This window comes from Scyliorhinus canicula, chromosome 17 (assembly GCF_902713615.1).
Source record: "Scyliorhinus canicula chromosome 17, sScyCan1.1, whole genome shotgun sequence".
NCBI lineage: Eukaryota > Metazoa > Chordata > Chondrichthyes > Carcharhiniformes > Scyliorhinidae > Scyliorhinus > Scyliorhinus canicula.
The window spans coordinates 23,072,655-23,089,408 of NC_052162.1; the positions used below are offsets into that span (position 1 = coordinate 23,072,655).

Consider the following 16,754-nt stretch of genomic DNA (forward strand, 5'->3'; position numbering starts at 1 on the left):
CAGTTCAAGAAGGCAGATCCTGACAGTGAATGTTGTCTATGGAACTATGGAGCATTAAAGCTGGACCTAGCCTTGTGCTCACATGGTGCCTCTTTCCAGCAGGAATCACAGATTCTGATTAAAAGTTGGGAACCTGCATTTTCTACCCATCTTTGACTGTGAATCTTATAATGAACTGTTCTCATCCTGGCTGGCATGAGCATTTCTTAGCACCGACCGAAAGAATAACCAGTCTGATCGTGTGGATCAGTTTGAATCTTGGTAATCCAGCATGGGTAATCCATCTAATGGGGCCAGCGCAGCTAAACCAGATCTGATATCTACACATGGGCAGCACAGTAGCACAAGTAGATAGCACTATGGCTTCACAGCGCCAGGGTCCCAGCTTCGATTCCCCGCTGGGTCATTGTCTGTGCGGAGTCTCCACGTTCTCATCGCGTCTGCTCCTCCATTCGATGAACAACTCACCAATCATTTCTTTATAAAAAATAAATTTAAAGTGCCAAATCATTTTCTTTTTCCAATTAAGGGGCAATTTAGCATCGCCAATCCACCTACCCTATGCAAACTCCACACGGGCAGTAACCCTGGGCCGGGATTGTACCTGGGTCCTCAGCGCCGTGAGGCAGCAGTGCTAACACTGCACCGCCATGCCGTCCCCATGACCGATTACTTCATGCGGTTCGGCATCAAATCTGGGCTAATAAGGCTCCCTTGGAGCCTGCTGGAGCATTTACATTTTATTCTATTATCGGTGCTAGCTAAATGCAAGTTGTTGTTCTGGAAGCCTCCATTCTCCTGACCAGGCACAGTAATTTATCTACACTTTCAGGCAGGTATTCTTCAGCATAATGCAAAAGCAAGGGGGAGAATATGGTCCACAGCAACAGTGTCATACAGGCCCATACTGAACTGGCAGATGCTTTTTCATTACCCCCCGATCTTCCATCCATTGAATTTCACGGAATTATAATTCAAATTCTCTTTGGAGACTCGTTTCCTCGTCTCACTTGACAATATTAAATTTCCTATTATATTATTGACAAACCTTGTCAGAATTTCCAGAATCAAAGGGCGGCACGGTGGCACAGTGGTTAACACTGCTGCCTCACAGCGATGGGAATCAGGTTCAATTCTGGCCTTGGGAGTCTGTGTGGAGTTTGCATGCTCTTCCCATGTCTGTGTGGACTTCTTCCGGGTGCTCTGGCTTCCTCCCAAAGACGTACAGTGTAGGTGGATTGGCCATGCTAAGATTTCCACTTAGTCCAAAGGTTCGGTGGGGTTAAGCAGTTATGGGAATCGGGCGGGGGAGTGGGCTCAGGTAGAGTGCTCATCAGGAAGGTCGGTGCAGGTCGGATGGGCCAAGTGGCCTCCTTCTGCACTGTCGGGATTCTATGAATGGGAAATAAAACCTGGCGCAATAGCAGGCTTCCGATTCAATAAAAAGCTAATTTCACACCACTGGAACTTCACCCTCCCCCTACCCCCAGTGTTCTTATATTAAGGGGCCGTAACTAGAGATTTTGCTGAAGGTGCCACATTTATCTTAGGTGAAATAACAGAATACTCAGGTATCAGTCAAAAATGTGCAAGACATAGCAACATAGAACGTGGAAGCAAATACATAGTTCACTCCCATTATTCATTCCCAGCTGCCTGAAGGAAATGGTGAGGCATCAACTTCACCTCAGGAAGATGGAGGAATGTGCATCTAAGGAAAGGTCAACACCAACCATGTACCTTGAGTTAGAGCAACATTGGCATTCCTAACTGATCATAACCCTATCTAACCAGCAGATACAAAATCGAGAAAGCTCTCAGGAAACAACTGATGCTCAACTACATCGGAATCAGCAGCCTGCCTGAAAATGAAAAATGAAAATCGTTTTATTGTCACGAGTAGGCTTCAATGAAGTTACTGTGAAAAGCCCCTAGTCGCCACATTCCGGCCCCTGTCCGGGGAGGCTGGTACGGGAAGATAATGCCTGGCATATTCAAATAGGTAATCACGGATCAATTAGACCAAGTTAATTAACCCCGATAATACACGGCCTCTCAAAAATGTTTGAAGTGGGCAAAAGTGTAGAAACGAGCAGCCCATTTTGTTAAAGGAAACATGCAAAGGGCAAGAAGGAAGTGGATGGCTCGATCATTGGGGGCCCTGGTGCAGATCAGGACAGGCTCCATCCTCCCTAAAATTGAACGTCCTCCCATGTTCTTTTCAAATCCCCCCAGCTTTGATCCTCGTGCATTATAGCTGGGGTGAGGGGGAGGTTGCGGATTGGGTTGGCTCCATGCTGATTTTACTTGGGGAGGGTGGGCGATGGCAAGACATCTGCTTTCCCCCCTCCCCATTTTGTTCATCTCTACAATTATTAAGAAGTTATTCATTAGCTAGCCTGTACCTTTAACCAGAGTACCACTTCCATCGATATAAGCTGGAGGACCTGGTGGACCCACGTCACCTTGGTCGCCCTATAAAACAGGAAGCAATTAATTTCAATGGATTTTACATTCAAATTCCCTATAAAAACAAATGTACATATGTTTCATATTACCCACACTACCATAATGTACTATTTCTGAACAGTCTCGTATTGTGAGGGCACTGTCCAGGTGCCCCTGTTGAGCAGGGTAACCTGGTCCGACTTGTTAAATGGTTGAATAAGAACATAAGAACTAGGAGCAGGAGTAGGCCATCTGGCCCTTTGAGCCTGCTCAGCCATTCAATGAGATCATGTAAATTTGCCTGACTGTCCAACATGCTGGTGAAATTTCTCTTCTACCTCTTCCCAATAGCTCATAAGAGGGAACGAATAAAGAATTCCTGATTCAGAGGCATTTTCTTTTTTTCTAAATTTAGAGTATCCAAACCTTTTTTATTCTAATGAAGGGACAGTTTAGTGTGTCCAATCCACCCACCCTGCACATCTTTGGGTTATGGGGTGAGACCCACGCAGACACGGGGAGAATGTGCAAACTCCACACACACAGTGACCTGGGGCCGGGATTGAACCCGCGTCCTCAGCGCTGTGACGCAGCAATGCTAACCACTGTGCCACCTTGTCACGCCACCCGAGGCATTTTCTAACCTTAATATCTGTTTCACCATTCAAGCATTAAGCTATACAGCTTCAAAATCAAGCATTGTACATTGCTCAGCCCAACACAATGTTGTCCAGCCCACAATGTGGGATCCACAATCAAATTCCTAGCACAATTTGGAAATCTGCTACTCTATTCTTCATGCTCCAGCTCAGCTGCACTGTTTGTTTTTTCAAATGGCAAGCTCGGTTTGATTTATACTCTTGCCCCTTTTATTTTCTGGAAATGGATCAATTGAAGAAGTGCTATGAAGCAGCCAGTACAAAATGCAAGGGAGGTGCACAAGAGTTGGGATTTTCCATTAACCACTCACCTCATCATTTGTGGGTGAGGACCTTTGTGTTTTTCCAACTTCTATTCAGCTAGGATTGAGAACCCACCTAAGGTAGGAATTCTGGAGGGCGGGATTGGTGGGATGCCCGATGCCGGCGCCAAGAATGGTGCGAACCATTCCAGCGTTGGGCCAACTGGAACTTCCAGAAATCTCCGATCCGGAAGGGGCCAGCAGCGGCGTGACACCAATCGCGATGGCATCACCCATCACAGATACGCGCACCGTCATTGACACTGTGCAGCATCGTAGCACAAAAGATGCCACCGCCAGAGACTCAGCAAAATGGCCGCCCGCCGCGCAGCGTCAAAGTTCCAGGAGCGGGACATCGAAGTGCTCCTGGTCGCAGTGGAGCAGAGGAGGGAGGCCCTGTACCCCGGACACAGCCGCGCCATCTCCTCTCCGGCGGCCACCCCACGCCAACCCCTTCCTCCGCACTCGCCGGCGTCAGCCAGCATGACTGGTTGATGCCATTAAAAACCATGTTTAATTTACGCCGGCGTGACCGCACTTCGGCCCATCTGGGCCGGAGCTTTGGGGCAGCCCCAGGGCCCATCTCGTCGTGCCAATTCTTGCGATTCTGCGAGGCGCGTGGCGCGATTCCCGTCGACGGGATTTTTCTCCGGCTGGAGAATACACGGCGTCGGAGCGGCAGGACGGGATTCACGCCGTGCCCCCCCGGGGATTATCGAAGAATCCCACCCCAGAATCCTGTGTGCCTTCATGGTCAGCAGTCGATCAGAGTTCCAATTTGGTGCTCCACAACCTAACGGAAATGTTCCAAATTTGATGAATGGTCTGTACTACATTAGCAGGAGTCCTGAATGACCTCAATATCACTGGGATTTGAGGGAAGTAAGAAACTTTTGTTGACATGCAGTGACGCTCTTGTTCAAGCAGGTTGTTTTATATATATATATATATTCGGGCAAATATAGGGATTCACTTAACTGTGATAATCTCATGGTTGACAATAGTGCCGTAAAGTCTGCAGATTCACATATGGAGAATGTATCATTGGGAGAGGCACACCATAGAGTTAGCATAGGAGGAGGACTGAAAATAAAGGGGACTAAAACAATCATTCTCTTCAAAGGTCAGGGCTGGCTGACCTTAGAGTTAGACTGCTCAACTGATTAACTCAGAAAGCTTAATTCCATTGTATGACAACCTGAGTTGTGGTACGTTACTCAAAAGATTAGCCGTGATCTCCACATTTTCACCCTGACTTTTCCAGTTGGGAATGCAACAGGCAAGAGGATTATTCCTACGTTCTTATTTTGAAATTTATTCAAAACCTACCTTCACTCCTGGGAAACCGTCTCTTCCATTTGTCCCAGGGAAGCCCGGTAGACCCTTCAAAACATTTTGATTTGCAAATTAAATTCAGCACTTTGTAATCTCCAGGAAACAACCCGCTTGCTTGACAGTACAGTACATTGTGCTTGCTTAATTATGTGAGGTGAGAGAGAGACGCACACAGAAGAGAATGGAAGAACCAGAGCCATGGAAGAAGGTTCGCAGAGGACCAATAAAGAACCCAGCTTCAAAAATAAATGCAGTAAAGTTATAAGAAGAGATGGACAGAAGTGAACTTGGTCTTAAAATTAAGAAAGGAAAATTGAGATTGATTTGACCAAAGCATTTATAATGCCGAAAGGCTTGGATAATCGGCTTCGTGCAAATTATTTAAACTGTGTTCACAGGAGTATAAAATTGGGATAACCCCTTGCTCTTTTTCATTTGCAGAATTCCCCTTTGGCAAAATCATCTGATGGCACGGGGAGAATTTTACATGGAGGTAGTGGCTGCAATCCCTTTGCTTAAAAAGTTGGTGGCAAACTCAGATGTGCGTCACAGGGAAGACCCACCTGGTTTTATTGCTGTTGGACTATTAATTAGCGCAGAGCGAGTCTTTCTGACCAGTGAAATTGGAGGCAATTCTCTCGCACCCATAGCACCACTGGGAGTGCTGGTCACTGCTGGGACTGCAGTCAGTCACTGTGGTGGGGGGTGACGGCGCCGGAGGCCCAGCTAAGACTGGAGTTTTGCAGGAGGCGGGGGAGGGGGGCAGTTTTGGGCAGGAGGCCCAAATAGGAGGCCCACCGCCCCATTAGCCAGGTGAAACCTGGGTAAAAACCTGACGGCCTCACCATGTAGATCACGTTTTCTCTGCCACTGGTAAAATATTAGTGCTGCGGGAGGAGGCCCTTAAGTGGGTGAGCGGGCACCCTAATGCTTCCTTTACCACTCGCTAAATACTAGCAGTGACAGGTAGGTGTCGTGCACCATGGCGTCTGATTCCACACACCTATACCCCACCCCATCTCACGCTTCCCTCCCCCCCCCCCCCCCCCCCCCTCCAATGAGGTGAGGGCTCATAACATTACACCCACAAAGTCAGGTTCTATTGAAATGTGGATGATATATAGTTCTGGGGTCATATTTTCTTTACGGCAGCATTTTACCATTTCTTAGAACAGATTGCTGGCCCCTGTAATGAATGTGGTTTCACTGCAATAGTTAACAAGGTTCTGTATAACTGAGAGGGATCCCAGGTCAGATAATTGCACAAAGCTTGTTGAATCACATGGGTATGCCACAATGAATAATAGCCTTTCACACTTATCCAGTAATGAATAGCAGACAGCTACATACAAACAGATACACAGACAAATGAATACAACCTGCACAGCAATTCTTTAAGATATCGATCCAATAATTTCACATCTGTATTGGCAGACGACTTCAAGGACACTTACCTTCTTTCCCAGAATTCCAGGAGTTCCATCTGAGCCAAACGATCCCTGTGAGAGAAAAGGGAATGTGTCAATACATAACCATACAGCAGACCATCAATAGGTTAGTTGGGTACTTCATGCAGGACAATCCTTACGTCTGGAGCCCGCCGAGACCCTTTTCATTCACATGTTGTCCTCAATGACATCACGTGCATTAGTCTCTACAGGAGTGCTGAGGGGAGCCCAGTTGGGATGCTCCACTACCTCTCTTAACACCTCCACTCTTTAGTGTTGTCAGACAGTGTGCTACAATTAAACATTAGAAAGACCATAGCCATTTTTCTCATAAAATCCATCCTATGTCCACCGATTCCATCCTCAAACTCGGGCACTGTCTCAGCTGGAACCAGTCTGCTTGCACCCCGGCATCCTACTCATCTTCATGGGCCTCTCTCCCCTTCAACACCGCCACTTACCACCCTTGTCAGAACTCTCGATTTTTTCTATCTCTGCCCTCCAGAATCCGTCTTTCCGCATCATCAGTGGCGGTGTCTGCAAACACCAAGGCCCCATCCTCTGGAATTCCAACCCTAAACGCTCTTGCCTCTCCACTTCCTTCCTCCTCCCTTCAGTCCCTCAACCCCCACCTGTTTGACAAGGCTCTAGGTCTCCCCCCCCCCCTCCCAGCATCACTCATTGACTCAGCGGTCATCTTTAGATTGCAAGAATAGGTGTTGCGGCTGCCAACTGAGAAGAGAGCCGGTTTATCTCAGAGAATGCAAGCTTCAAACTAAACTGGCGCCATCTAAAAAATAAACTACTTATTACCAGCCTGTCCCCAGAAGCTGACCACAAGCCATTAAGGGAGATTTTCACATAAGTATAGGAACCACACACGCATGTGCACAAACATTTAAGCACTGTGGCAGCTGTGCACAAAAGTAAAGGGCATCCTGGTGTGGCCACACATCACCGTGGTGACTGTGTGAACAGCACTCAGGCAGACAAGGACCGAAGAAAGGAGCCAGTTGGGGTGGCGCAGTGGTTAGCACTGCTGCATCACGGCGCCGAGGACCCGGGTTCGATCCCGGCCCCGGGTCACTGTCCATATGGAAACAAAGAATAGATTTAAATACTGTAGGGGTTGGGGAGAATCAGATGATCTCTAGTGTCAAAGGTTGGAGTTACGAGGAAAGAATAGAGAACCTTTACGATTAACGGAACTGGTACGAAATCCATTTCTGCCATGAAATGGGTAATTATAAATGGTTCATGGCGTATAACTTTATTTATCGCCACTTAATGCTCAAACTTGGCACCTCATTAATAATTTGCCTAATCTTTAATTGAATTAATCCCGCTTGGAAAGCAAGTCTCTCAGTACTTATCATCTTCTCAGAAAAACCTACTGAATGTATATTTATGGGGTTATGTCTAACTATAGCTTTGAGCAAACCCCTGTCCTTGGCTTTCTTTTTGTTGAATTACATCACTAAATACAACCCCTACAAGATTGAAGAGTCATCCATTAATGACGCACAAGAACAATGATGGTAAAGGATCAAAATAAAATTTTTTTTAAAAACATTGGGAAGAATTTTCTCTTTCTTCCCCCCCAAATGTCAACTCGGGCGGGAAAAGCAGTGTGTATGTCGCCTGCCAAACAAACAAGAGCTTTATTGGAAAGGTGTTTTCTCACAGGCTGCTAGAAAAGATTGTCTTTTAGGCCGCCCAATCTTCCGATGACATCATTAATACATCACGTGATCAAACTCTTAAAGTGACCTTGTTCCAACTAGGAACAAACATGAGTACACAACAATATGGCTTGGTAAATTGTATCCTGGCAGTTGATAAAGATATAGTTAGCTGGTTATTTTCGGAACTTTAATGTGGGGAAATCAGACAGAAAATTGACACACGGGTGGGAATTATTCAGCCGCTCTGCCACAGGTTTTCCCACGGCAGAGGTGAAAGGCCGAAGGGTCTTTTCTATGCTGTCGACCTCTGTGACTGGAAAGGAATATGAACTGTTATGATCATGGAACTGACCCTCACGTTCTTAATGTGATGCGGTTAGGGACCAAGTTTGAGATTCAAGACACTTGCTAACAAAATAAAGCCACAAGACAACTTGGGTTTTGAACAAACAGAAATAAACACTACTATACAAAGCCAAAAAGATAAATATCTACCTCACACTCTAACATTTAGAGTTAATGTGAGATATACCAGAACTAACGGGCAAACTATGGTCAAGCTCATCACACAATACAATAAATAGCATGGAGGTTTTGCTGAATAAAAATCAATAATAAAATTCTCCAATCGTTCCACATAAATCTAACCTCTGACACTAGAGATCAATCGATTTTTCCCACCGTCTACAGCATTTCAATGGACTCTTTGTTTCTCTCTAACAAATGCCAAGACAAATATCATGGATTTCTCAACAACCCACCCAGATGACATGATACACAGTGAGTCAACCAATCTTGTTGAAACTCTTTCTTCCCCACGGGGGAATCCAAACTTTTCACTTTTGAATGTCAAGCCTCTGAATTCCCTAAAGCCGCTCCAACTCAGACTCCTCAATACCTGCCCCCTTCCCAGGGTTTCAATCTTGTTTCCAGACACTCAGGGCGGGATTCTCCCATTCGGCGGCAGAGTGTCCATGCCGTTGGAAATGCATCACGTTTCACGACGGCGTCAACGTGCTGTTGGGAGTACCGATTCTGACCCCTACAGGGGGTCAGCACGGCGCTGGAGCAGTTCATGCCGCTCCAGACGACGACAACCCGCACATGCGCGGTTGCGTTCCTCACTGTGCCGGCTCCGACGTAACATGGCACGGGATATCAGGGGCCGGCGCAGAAGAAAATATGCCCCAGTGGAGCCCCCGCCACCACAGGCCGCCTCCCCGATCCTGCGCGCAGAGTTCCCGCCAGCTGCGACCAGGTGTGGACGGCGCCGGCGAGCCTCTGCCTTTTTAGAGCGGCAGCTCGACCCACCCGGGCCGGAGAATCGGCTACCCGGCCGCGTACAGCAGCCCACGACCGGTGCCGCGCCAACCGCGCGGGCGCCAATTCTCCGCTCCGCAGAGAATCGCGTTTCGGCATCAGGGCGGCGTGGCCCGGTTGCGGTGATTCTCCGGCCCAGCCCTGGGCTGGGAGAATCCCACCCTCAGTTCCCCTGGATTACTGAACCTTCATTCCAGCCTCTACTTATTAGTGCAATTTCAGCACTTCACTGGGCTGGCACTGCCCTTCGATTTTGCTAAACGCCAACCTCTCCAGCTAAACCAAGCTATACATAACTCCCAGGGCTTCTTCTGAGCTCTAACCCTTTCCAACATGGAACCACTGACCTCCTGCCACCTTATCAGCTCCAGAGAATTCTGAGTTCCAACTACACACAGCTAACAGCAACATCTTTTTCTGCCTGGAACCTGCTAACAACACCCTTGTTGGTGTGACCTGATGCAGAACACACACTTCCCCAGCAAACACCCAGATAAACTGAAACCCTAAAGCTTTCTTAAGCTCCTCCTATCTTCACAGCGTCATAGTTGTCCAGGGCTGACTGAATGCTTTTAGATTAATAATAACTCCCTAAATCAGAACAACTATCCGGGGTTGCTTTTCTTTGCAAGCAGCGTTGACACATTGCCCTCTAACCCTCCAGCTAAGTAAGCCCACCTGCTGTTTTAAGATCCTACCTTTCTAGCTGTTAACCCCTTAAGTCAACATGACCCCTGTGATGGTTTGTGACATACACTGGAGACTTCCAGCAGTTAATAAAGGAGCTGATTGATGCAAGGCAAAGGCAGTAAAGTAACAGGCACAGGACACAACATTTAACAGACCTGTGGAGAAATACCCTCAGAGAAGGAAACAAGAGCTTCAACAGGGGGGGAGAGGGACCAACAAGTACAACTACCCAACAAATCAACCAGGACACAGAGGGCCACACTGCAGTTCCTTGAAAGAGAACTAAAGAAGCTCCTCCCGCTTCTCTACCTGATTCCATTTGCTAGGCTACCTGATAAAACAACCTGCAGCAATTCAACAGTGGAAGCCATCGCAGCTGCAGAGACAACTCCATAACCTCACCATCATCACCTTGAGCGACGCAACACCTCAACATCAAAACATATCAGGACCTGCACCAAATATGGACTAATCTGCATTTTTCTTATCAGTATTGGTTTATCCTCATTTGTAACTAATCTCTGTGTGTATCTGTGTTGGTAACTTGGGTAATTTCTGCGTGAGTTTCCACTGGGTGCTCAGGTTTCCTCCCACAAGTCCCGAAAGACCTGCTGTTAGGTGATTTGGACGTTCTGAATTCTTCCTCCCGTGTACCTGAACAGGTGCCAGAATGTGGCGACTAGGGGCTTTTCACAGTAACTTTGTTGCAGTGTTAATGTAAGCCTACTTGTGACAATAAAGATTATTATTAAACAATGGAATTAGATCAATTAACCCATTGTTTTTTAAGTAAAAAAGCTGCTAGGTTATGTTAAATTTAATTTCTCAGTCCACAAGAAAACGCACACGCACATCAATACATTGTTCATGGGTGACTTTGGGGAAACACCTCTGACACTCAGGCAGGGTTTCCTGGTCCTTCCCATCGGTGGGGTCTTCCGGTCCTTCCGAGGTTGAACCCCGACGCACGGTGCGGGTGAGCCATGCAAATTGCCATGGACTTTGGCGTGGGAAAACCCATGACAGAGCGGCTGACTAATTGTCACCCGTGAGTCCGCTTTCTGTCTGATTTCCCCACATTAAAGTTGCGGCATAAGTGTCGTTTGTTGTTGATGTTTACATTGAATTTATAACTGTTCTCATTCTTTACCACAAAACCAATGTCGGTGTCCCGCAGTGTAATTGTGCCCGCTGTCACTTCCCTCTCTCTCAGCATGAGTCTGGGAGTCAGAACAATCAGCACTGTTTCAGTCTGTGGAGCTCGGTGACATACCAAATACCACAGGGTCTGTTTTCTAAATGCATTCCAGATTTGTGCTCTTGGAGGGTGAGGCTCTGAACTACAAGCACTCATCCAAAATATTAGGCCCACTGGTTTCAGCTGCATCCTCTTCACCTTTGGGTTTGCTTAAAGTTTGCCAATGTTCTTTAAATAGGTGACAAGATGGGCTTGATTCTCCGGTCCCCCAACCATGGGCTGGATTCTCCGATAATGGTGCTATGTCCCCACGCCAGCATAAACACGCTTGCGTTTCACTCTGGACTTTCCTTCAGAAAGTCCTGAGTGATTCTCCCATCTGCAGGTGGCTGGTATGGCTCCGGAGTGGTTCCCGCAGCTCTGGCTGCGGATATGGGGCCCTGCACTTGCGGTTGGGCCTGCAGCGGTCGCCCCGTTCGACATGCCAGATTCGGCCCGTGGAGCGGCAGCAAAAATATAGGCCCCCTGAGATCGCACTCGCCCGCGGGTCCGTGATGCCCAATTGCTCCCCTAGCCGTCCATGAGGTCCGCAGCTGCCCGACGTTCCCGAGAGCCGATAGGTGGTTAGAACCACGCCAGGGACTGCAGAATCGTGGGAGCGGCACCGGTCCGGATTTCCGGTTTGACGACCATTCTCCGCCCCGCGCTGAACGCGATTTCGGCGCGGAGGCTCGGGGAAACTAGCCCCACGTGTTTCTCGGCGGCGCGCTGTTCACTGGCAGCGGGGTTTTCTACCGCTGCAGCTTGGCATTATGATATCCCATTGAAGCCACCCCCACTGCCGGGAAACCGGCGGCTGGTGATGCGTTGCCGGCAGCACCAGAGATTTGCAACGGTCGGGGAATTCAGGCCGCAGTTGTTTATTTTTGAAGTTTTGTGCTGGAACAGTAAGGGTTCCCGCCAGAACTGAATAGCGTGCAATTTGCCTTTCCATTGCAGGCGCGATTCATTCTGAGATACAGGACATGTAAATGGGCCAGCACTCTGGCAGTGTGAACTGAAAGCAATTCCCAGCCGATTGGGCAGTGTAACCACTATGGCCAGAATGAGCACTAAACAGCCTGACAACCTGGGGCTGCTTTTAAACGCTCCACACATCGCACGTTCATTTCAGCCACTAAGATGACTCAGAGAAGACCTGACCACCCCCGCCCCTCCTCCCAATTCCGAGAGTCTGAGGTGGACGCACTGCTCGATGTCAATGAGAGGAGGGTCACCCTCTTCCTCGAGTGAGGTACAGACTCAAGCTCCGCCCTCCTGAACAGTGCCTGGGAGGAGGTGACAGAGGTAGCAAGTGCTCCCAGCCTCACCAGGAGACAGCTTGTGATGCTGAGGAATGGGGGTCACTGGTGATGACTCTGCCTTGAGAGGGGCAGAGAACCAGGGAAGGTTCCAAAGGCCACAGTGCAGGTGTTCTCTGGTTTGGGGTGAGTTCTGCTAATCCCCTGTGCTTACTCTGCAGTGAGGTTGCACTTCTGAGGAGTGCCAGACCTGGTGGGCTACTGATTGAGCATGGCGCATCCCCACAGCGGGATTCTCCGTTCCTGCAGCCGGTCAATGGGGTTTCCCATTGTGGGCCACCCCACGCTGTCAAGAAACACGTGCCCGTGGATGGGTGTCAGCAGGGCGGAGGATCCTGGAGAATCCCGCAGGTGATTTTTCATTTGTTCGCAATTCTCGCTGCCTCAACAGGAAGCAGAGGATTCGCCCTTCATGTCATCTTCAGAGATGTGCTTAAATTCAGCTGATAAATTCAGCAATAATGCAATTAAAATGAAGTTTCCTTACCCGTGGGCCTGGAAGGCCAAGGATTCCTTTCTCTCCTTTTGATCTCCTTGCATCGGAATAACCCTGGAAAAGAAGGAAGGCAATATTCACATATTTCAATTTAACAGCAACTCATTGGATTAATTTACAGTAAATAAAGGCAGAGACAGCAACTAGCAAACAAATGTTTAATCTTCTCCTTCCTTCATCATTTAATCTCTTCTGTCATCAAGCCTATCACAGACCTTTCCTTCTGTTCTTCCTCTCCCAATTTCCCTAGCTTGATACTTGGCTTAAACCTGGTGTATCACTTGTTCCAATTCTGACAAAAGCTCACGAACCAAAATGTTCTCTCTCCACAGATGCTCCCTGACATGCTGAGCACTTCCAGCATTTTCTGTTCTTGATTTAGATTTCTAGCATCCTGTTTCCTTCAGCGGTGGGCACTATCTGGGATGTGGTTCTGTTGAGGTGACCACGGCAAAACTAGTCTTGACTTTATCCCAACTTTCCCACACAAGCACTGCCCAGCAAGGCTCACTGGACTATAGAAAGCTGGTTGATTTTCCCTTCCTTAGCCCAGGTCCACTGAGGCCGAGAATAACATCCCGGCTGCTGTCCCAGCTGAGGCCAGAGGTCACAGGCCTCTTATTGAAATCGAAGCCTAAGATCTACAGCTATCTTCCAATTCCAGATTTTATTCACTGAAATTAAATTCCACCCACTAGCATTAACCTTGATTTTTGGTTTATTAGCCAAGTTATATTACCACCATGCCATGGCCTCCCTCAGGTTCATGGGGCTGAATATTACGGAGGCGTGGACAGATCACACCCACGATCAGGAGCAACTCCCCTGGCTGGTCCTTTCTTTTCTGCCTGATCCATTCTCCATCCTGTCTGCAGAGCAGAGCAGTGTTCCCTCGTTTGAAATCAGCTAAGCTGCCCATTGGCCAGGGAAGTGTCGCCCTTCTGCTATGTGTGACTTAGAACCATGACATTGTTTTATATGCTGAATCACTGAAGGTGCTCTATAGGATGTGTCTGCTCCTAATTGTCCCTAAGCTAAGATTCTATAAAGTAAAGGACAAAGATAACTAACAGACATCAGTAATGGGCACAAATATATCTCCTTTTATAACGTGCAAACCAATATCCTGCCCATTAAGTGTAAGATACATTCCAAAGCATCAAAACACAATAGTGCTACAGATCCCATCTCATCTGAGATCCACATGGACATGTTTTTGGTTTATCACAAACTCAGTGCATGCTGTATCCATCAGCTTCTAGTTCAACAATGGAGCAGTCGTTTTACTCTCCCTTTACATTTTCTCCTCTTTGCCTGAAAAAGTCTCATTGCGTAATGCCAGCTCATCCAAGTGGCCTTTGTGAGCCCAAGAAGGACTTCTTCCACTCTCCTACTGTAACTTGGGCCAAGGAGTCAGAGAAAAGCGAAGAACCAGCGATGGCCATTTGTACCGATATTCTGCTGAAATTAGGCCAGGTGAATCTATGTGGGAATTTAGACCACACAGCCTAGTCGTCATCTGAAGTGCAGATGTGTCCAGAGGGCAATACTGGGAGCTGGCTGATTCCTCCTTCTGTTGTCACTTTAAACTCATTTCAATGCTGCTGTTAGCGGTCAGCAAACTGATTCGGGAGAAGGAGGCTTGTGAAAGCTACTGACAGTGAGCCAGCAGAACTCAAAAAGGGTGTTGTGATAGTCCTAATGGGCCATATGATAGTTGGATGATGTGAGACCTCCAACCAGCAGGCGGCAGTACAGACACACCGTGCGATATCAAGACCAAGGTCATGTGAACTGGAACCAGTATGTAAACAAAGGCTCATCCGGCCATCTGGAGAAGAACACGAGAAAGAGGGTGATAAGACGTACATATAACAGGTCAGCAGAAGTTGTAAGTTCCAGAGGAGTAGCAAGACTCCATGATAATGTGCTCGGTATCAGATTGCCATCCTACTGCACGAGACACAATAAAAGGATCTTGGTTGGGCAGATCCAAGTGTTTGGTGAGTTCATCTTCAAAGTACAAAGGGGATGGAAGAAAACCATAGATTGGGAAGCATTCAAAGAGCATTCAGAAGGTTTGTATCACTGCTCCTCCTCCCCCCCCCCCCCCCCCCCCCCCCCCGCCCTGTGACAGTTCCTAAACACTGCACAACCCAAGCATGTGAGAAAAATAATCTTTACCGGTGAGCCACGCGCTCCAGGACTTCCTGGGGACCCGGGGGTTCCTTTATCACCCTGCGAAGGAGGAGGAAAAGAATAAACACATCACTGTATTGATCATATAAAATGGCATAGGTTCACTCCGAATGAAAAACCTCAAAAACCTGTGTAACCCCACCCCCACACACACACACCTCACCAACACAGGATTTTACTATTGCAACCTATGTTTAAACAGTAATAGGACCCAGTACTGTCAATAAAATGTCTGTTCATGCACTGGAGACAAAATGCTACTTGCAAAAAACACACTTTACCAAACAGGCTTTAATCTTGTGCGTTATCCTCCTTGTCTCCTATTCCAGATTCATCACCTACCACTACCAGCAACAGACCTGTTGCCATCAAAATTATTGGGCCCAAAACACTCTCCTCAACTGGACCAGATTGACTTACTGATCTCAGCTGAAGCTTTTCGATTGCACCACTTAGTAACCATGACCTCTCTAATTATCACCATACACTGTATAATGATCATCAGCCTGCCGCTCTAAGAGACAATATTGTCAGGTTCTACCAGCACCTTACACATAACAATTACCAAATACCCACTGCACCGGTATTCAAAAAGATATTGCATCTCAACCTATATTTAACCCTAATCCTTTCCATGGGCAAATCCTGACTCATATGCCTGTCTCTTGTCTCAGTATAAATTCCGAATTGTTCAGGTATTTTTTTCCATCAAAGTTAATATATTACGTAGTTGTCTCATTGCACACAGAACCTGAATATTGCTGAAGAGAGAGATGTATTGCCAACACTTTACATCTTGCACTAATCGGGTCAAACACAAGAATGCCAAATTTCAAATGATTTATTCCAGAGGAAAAAGGGCTCTGATTGGTTGGCAAGTCCACTCTGGTTGGCTGATACATTGCCATAAGGAGCTGTAGGCTTCCCAAGCTCCCAGGTAATTCAAAGAAAGGTGAAAGGTTTGAACATAGTCCTTTTGTTTGCAGAGAATCGGTCCCTGCTGATGAATGTGCATCCCTACTAACAAGTGTAAAAGAGTCACATTACAGGCTGAACCTATTCTTAAATTGGTTGTTAATGTAGCTAATAACGCACTCAGGAATAGTCAGAAAGAGCTGCCCAATTGTGGAATCATATCTCATAGAGGTCTACAGCACAGACAAAGCCCCTTGGGTGTCTCTAACGATTCTTATCCCATTTTCAAACTCTTCGCCCATAGCCTTGTCTGCCTTGGCATCGCAAGTTCACATTTAAATACTTCTCAAATGTTTTGAGGATCACTTCCTCCACCACCCTTTCAGACAGTGAGTTCCAGACACCCATCACCCTCTGGGTGAAAAGGTTTTGCTCACATTCCCTTTAAACCTCCTACCCTTCACCTTAAATCTATGCCCTCTGGATCACTGATCCCTCCACCAAGGGGAAAAGTTTCTTCCTGTTTACTCTATCTATGCTCCTCATAATTTTATACATCTCAATCATGATCCCCCATCAGTCTCCTTTGCTCCAAGGAAAGAACCCTTGGTCTGTAAAATCTCTTTTTATAAGTAAAACTCTCCAGTCCGGGCAACATCCTGGTAAATCTTCTTTGCACCATTTCCAGTAGCTGTAGC

The 16,754-nt window shown here is 47.3% G+C and overlaps 1 protein-coding gene across 1 annotated transcript in view; it reads right to left on the minus strand.

Moving 5' to 3' along the window:
- LOC119951333 (collagen alpha-6(IV) chain-like) overlaps window positions 1-16,754 on the minus strand; it is a 424,187-nt gene that overhangs the window by 119,454 nt on the left and 287,979 nt on the right. Inside the window, 5 exon segments of the mRNA XM_038774449.1 lie at window positions 2,406-2,475; window positions 4,739-4,792; window positions 6,199-6,243; window positions 12,934-12,996; window positions 15,127-15,180. Coding sequence (XP_038630377.1) covers window positions 2,406-2,475; window positions 4,739-4,792; window positions 6,199-6,243; window positions 12,934-12,996; window positions 15,127-15,180 — 286 coding nt within the window.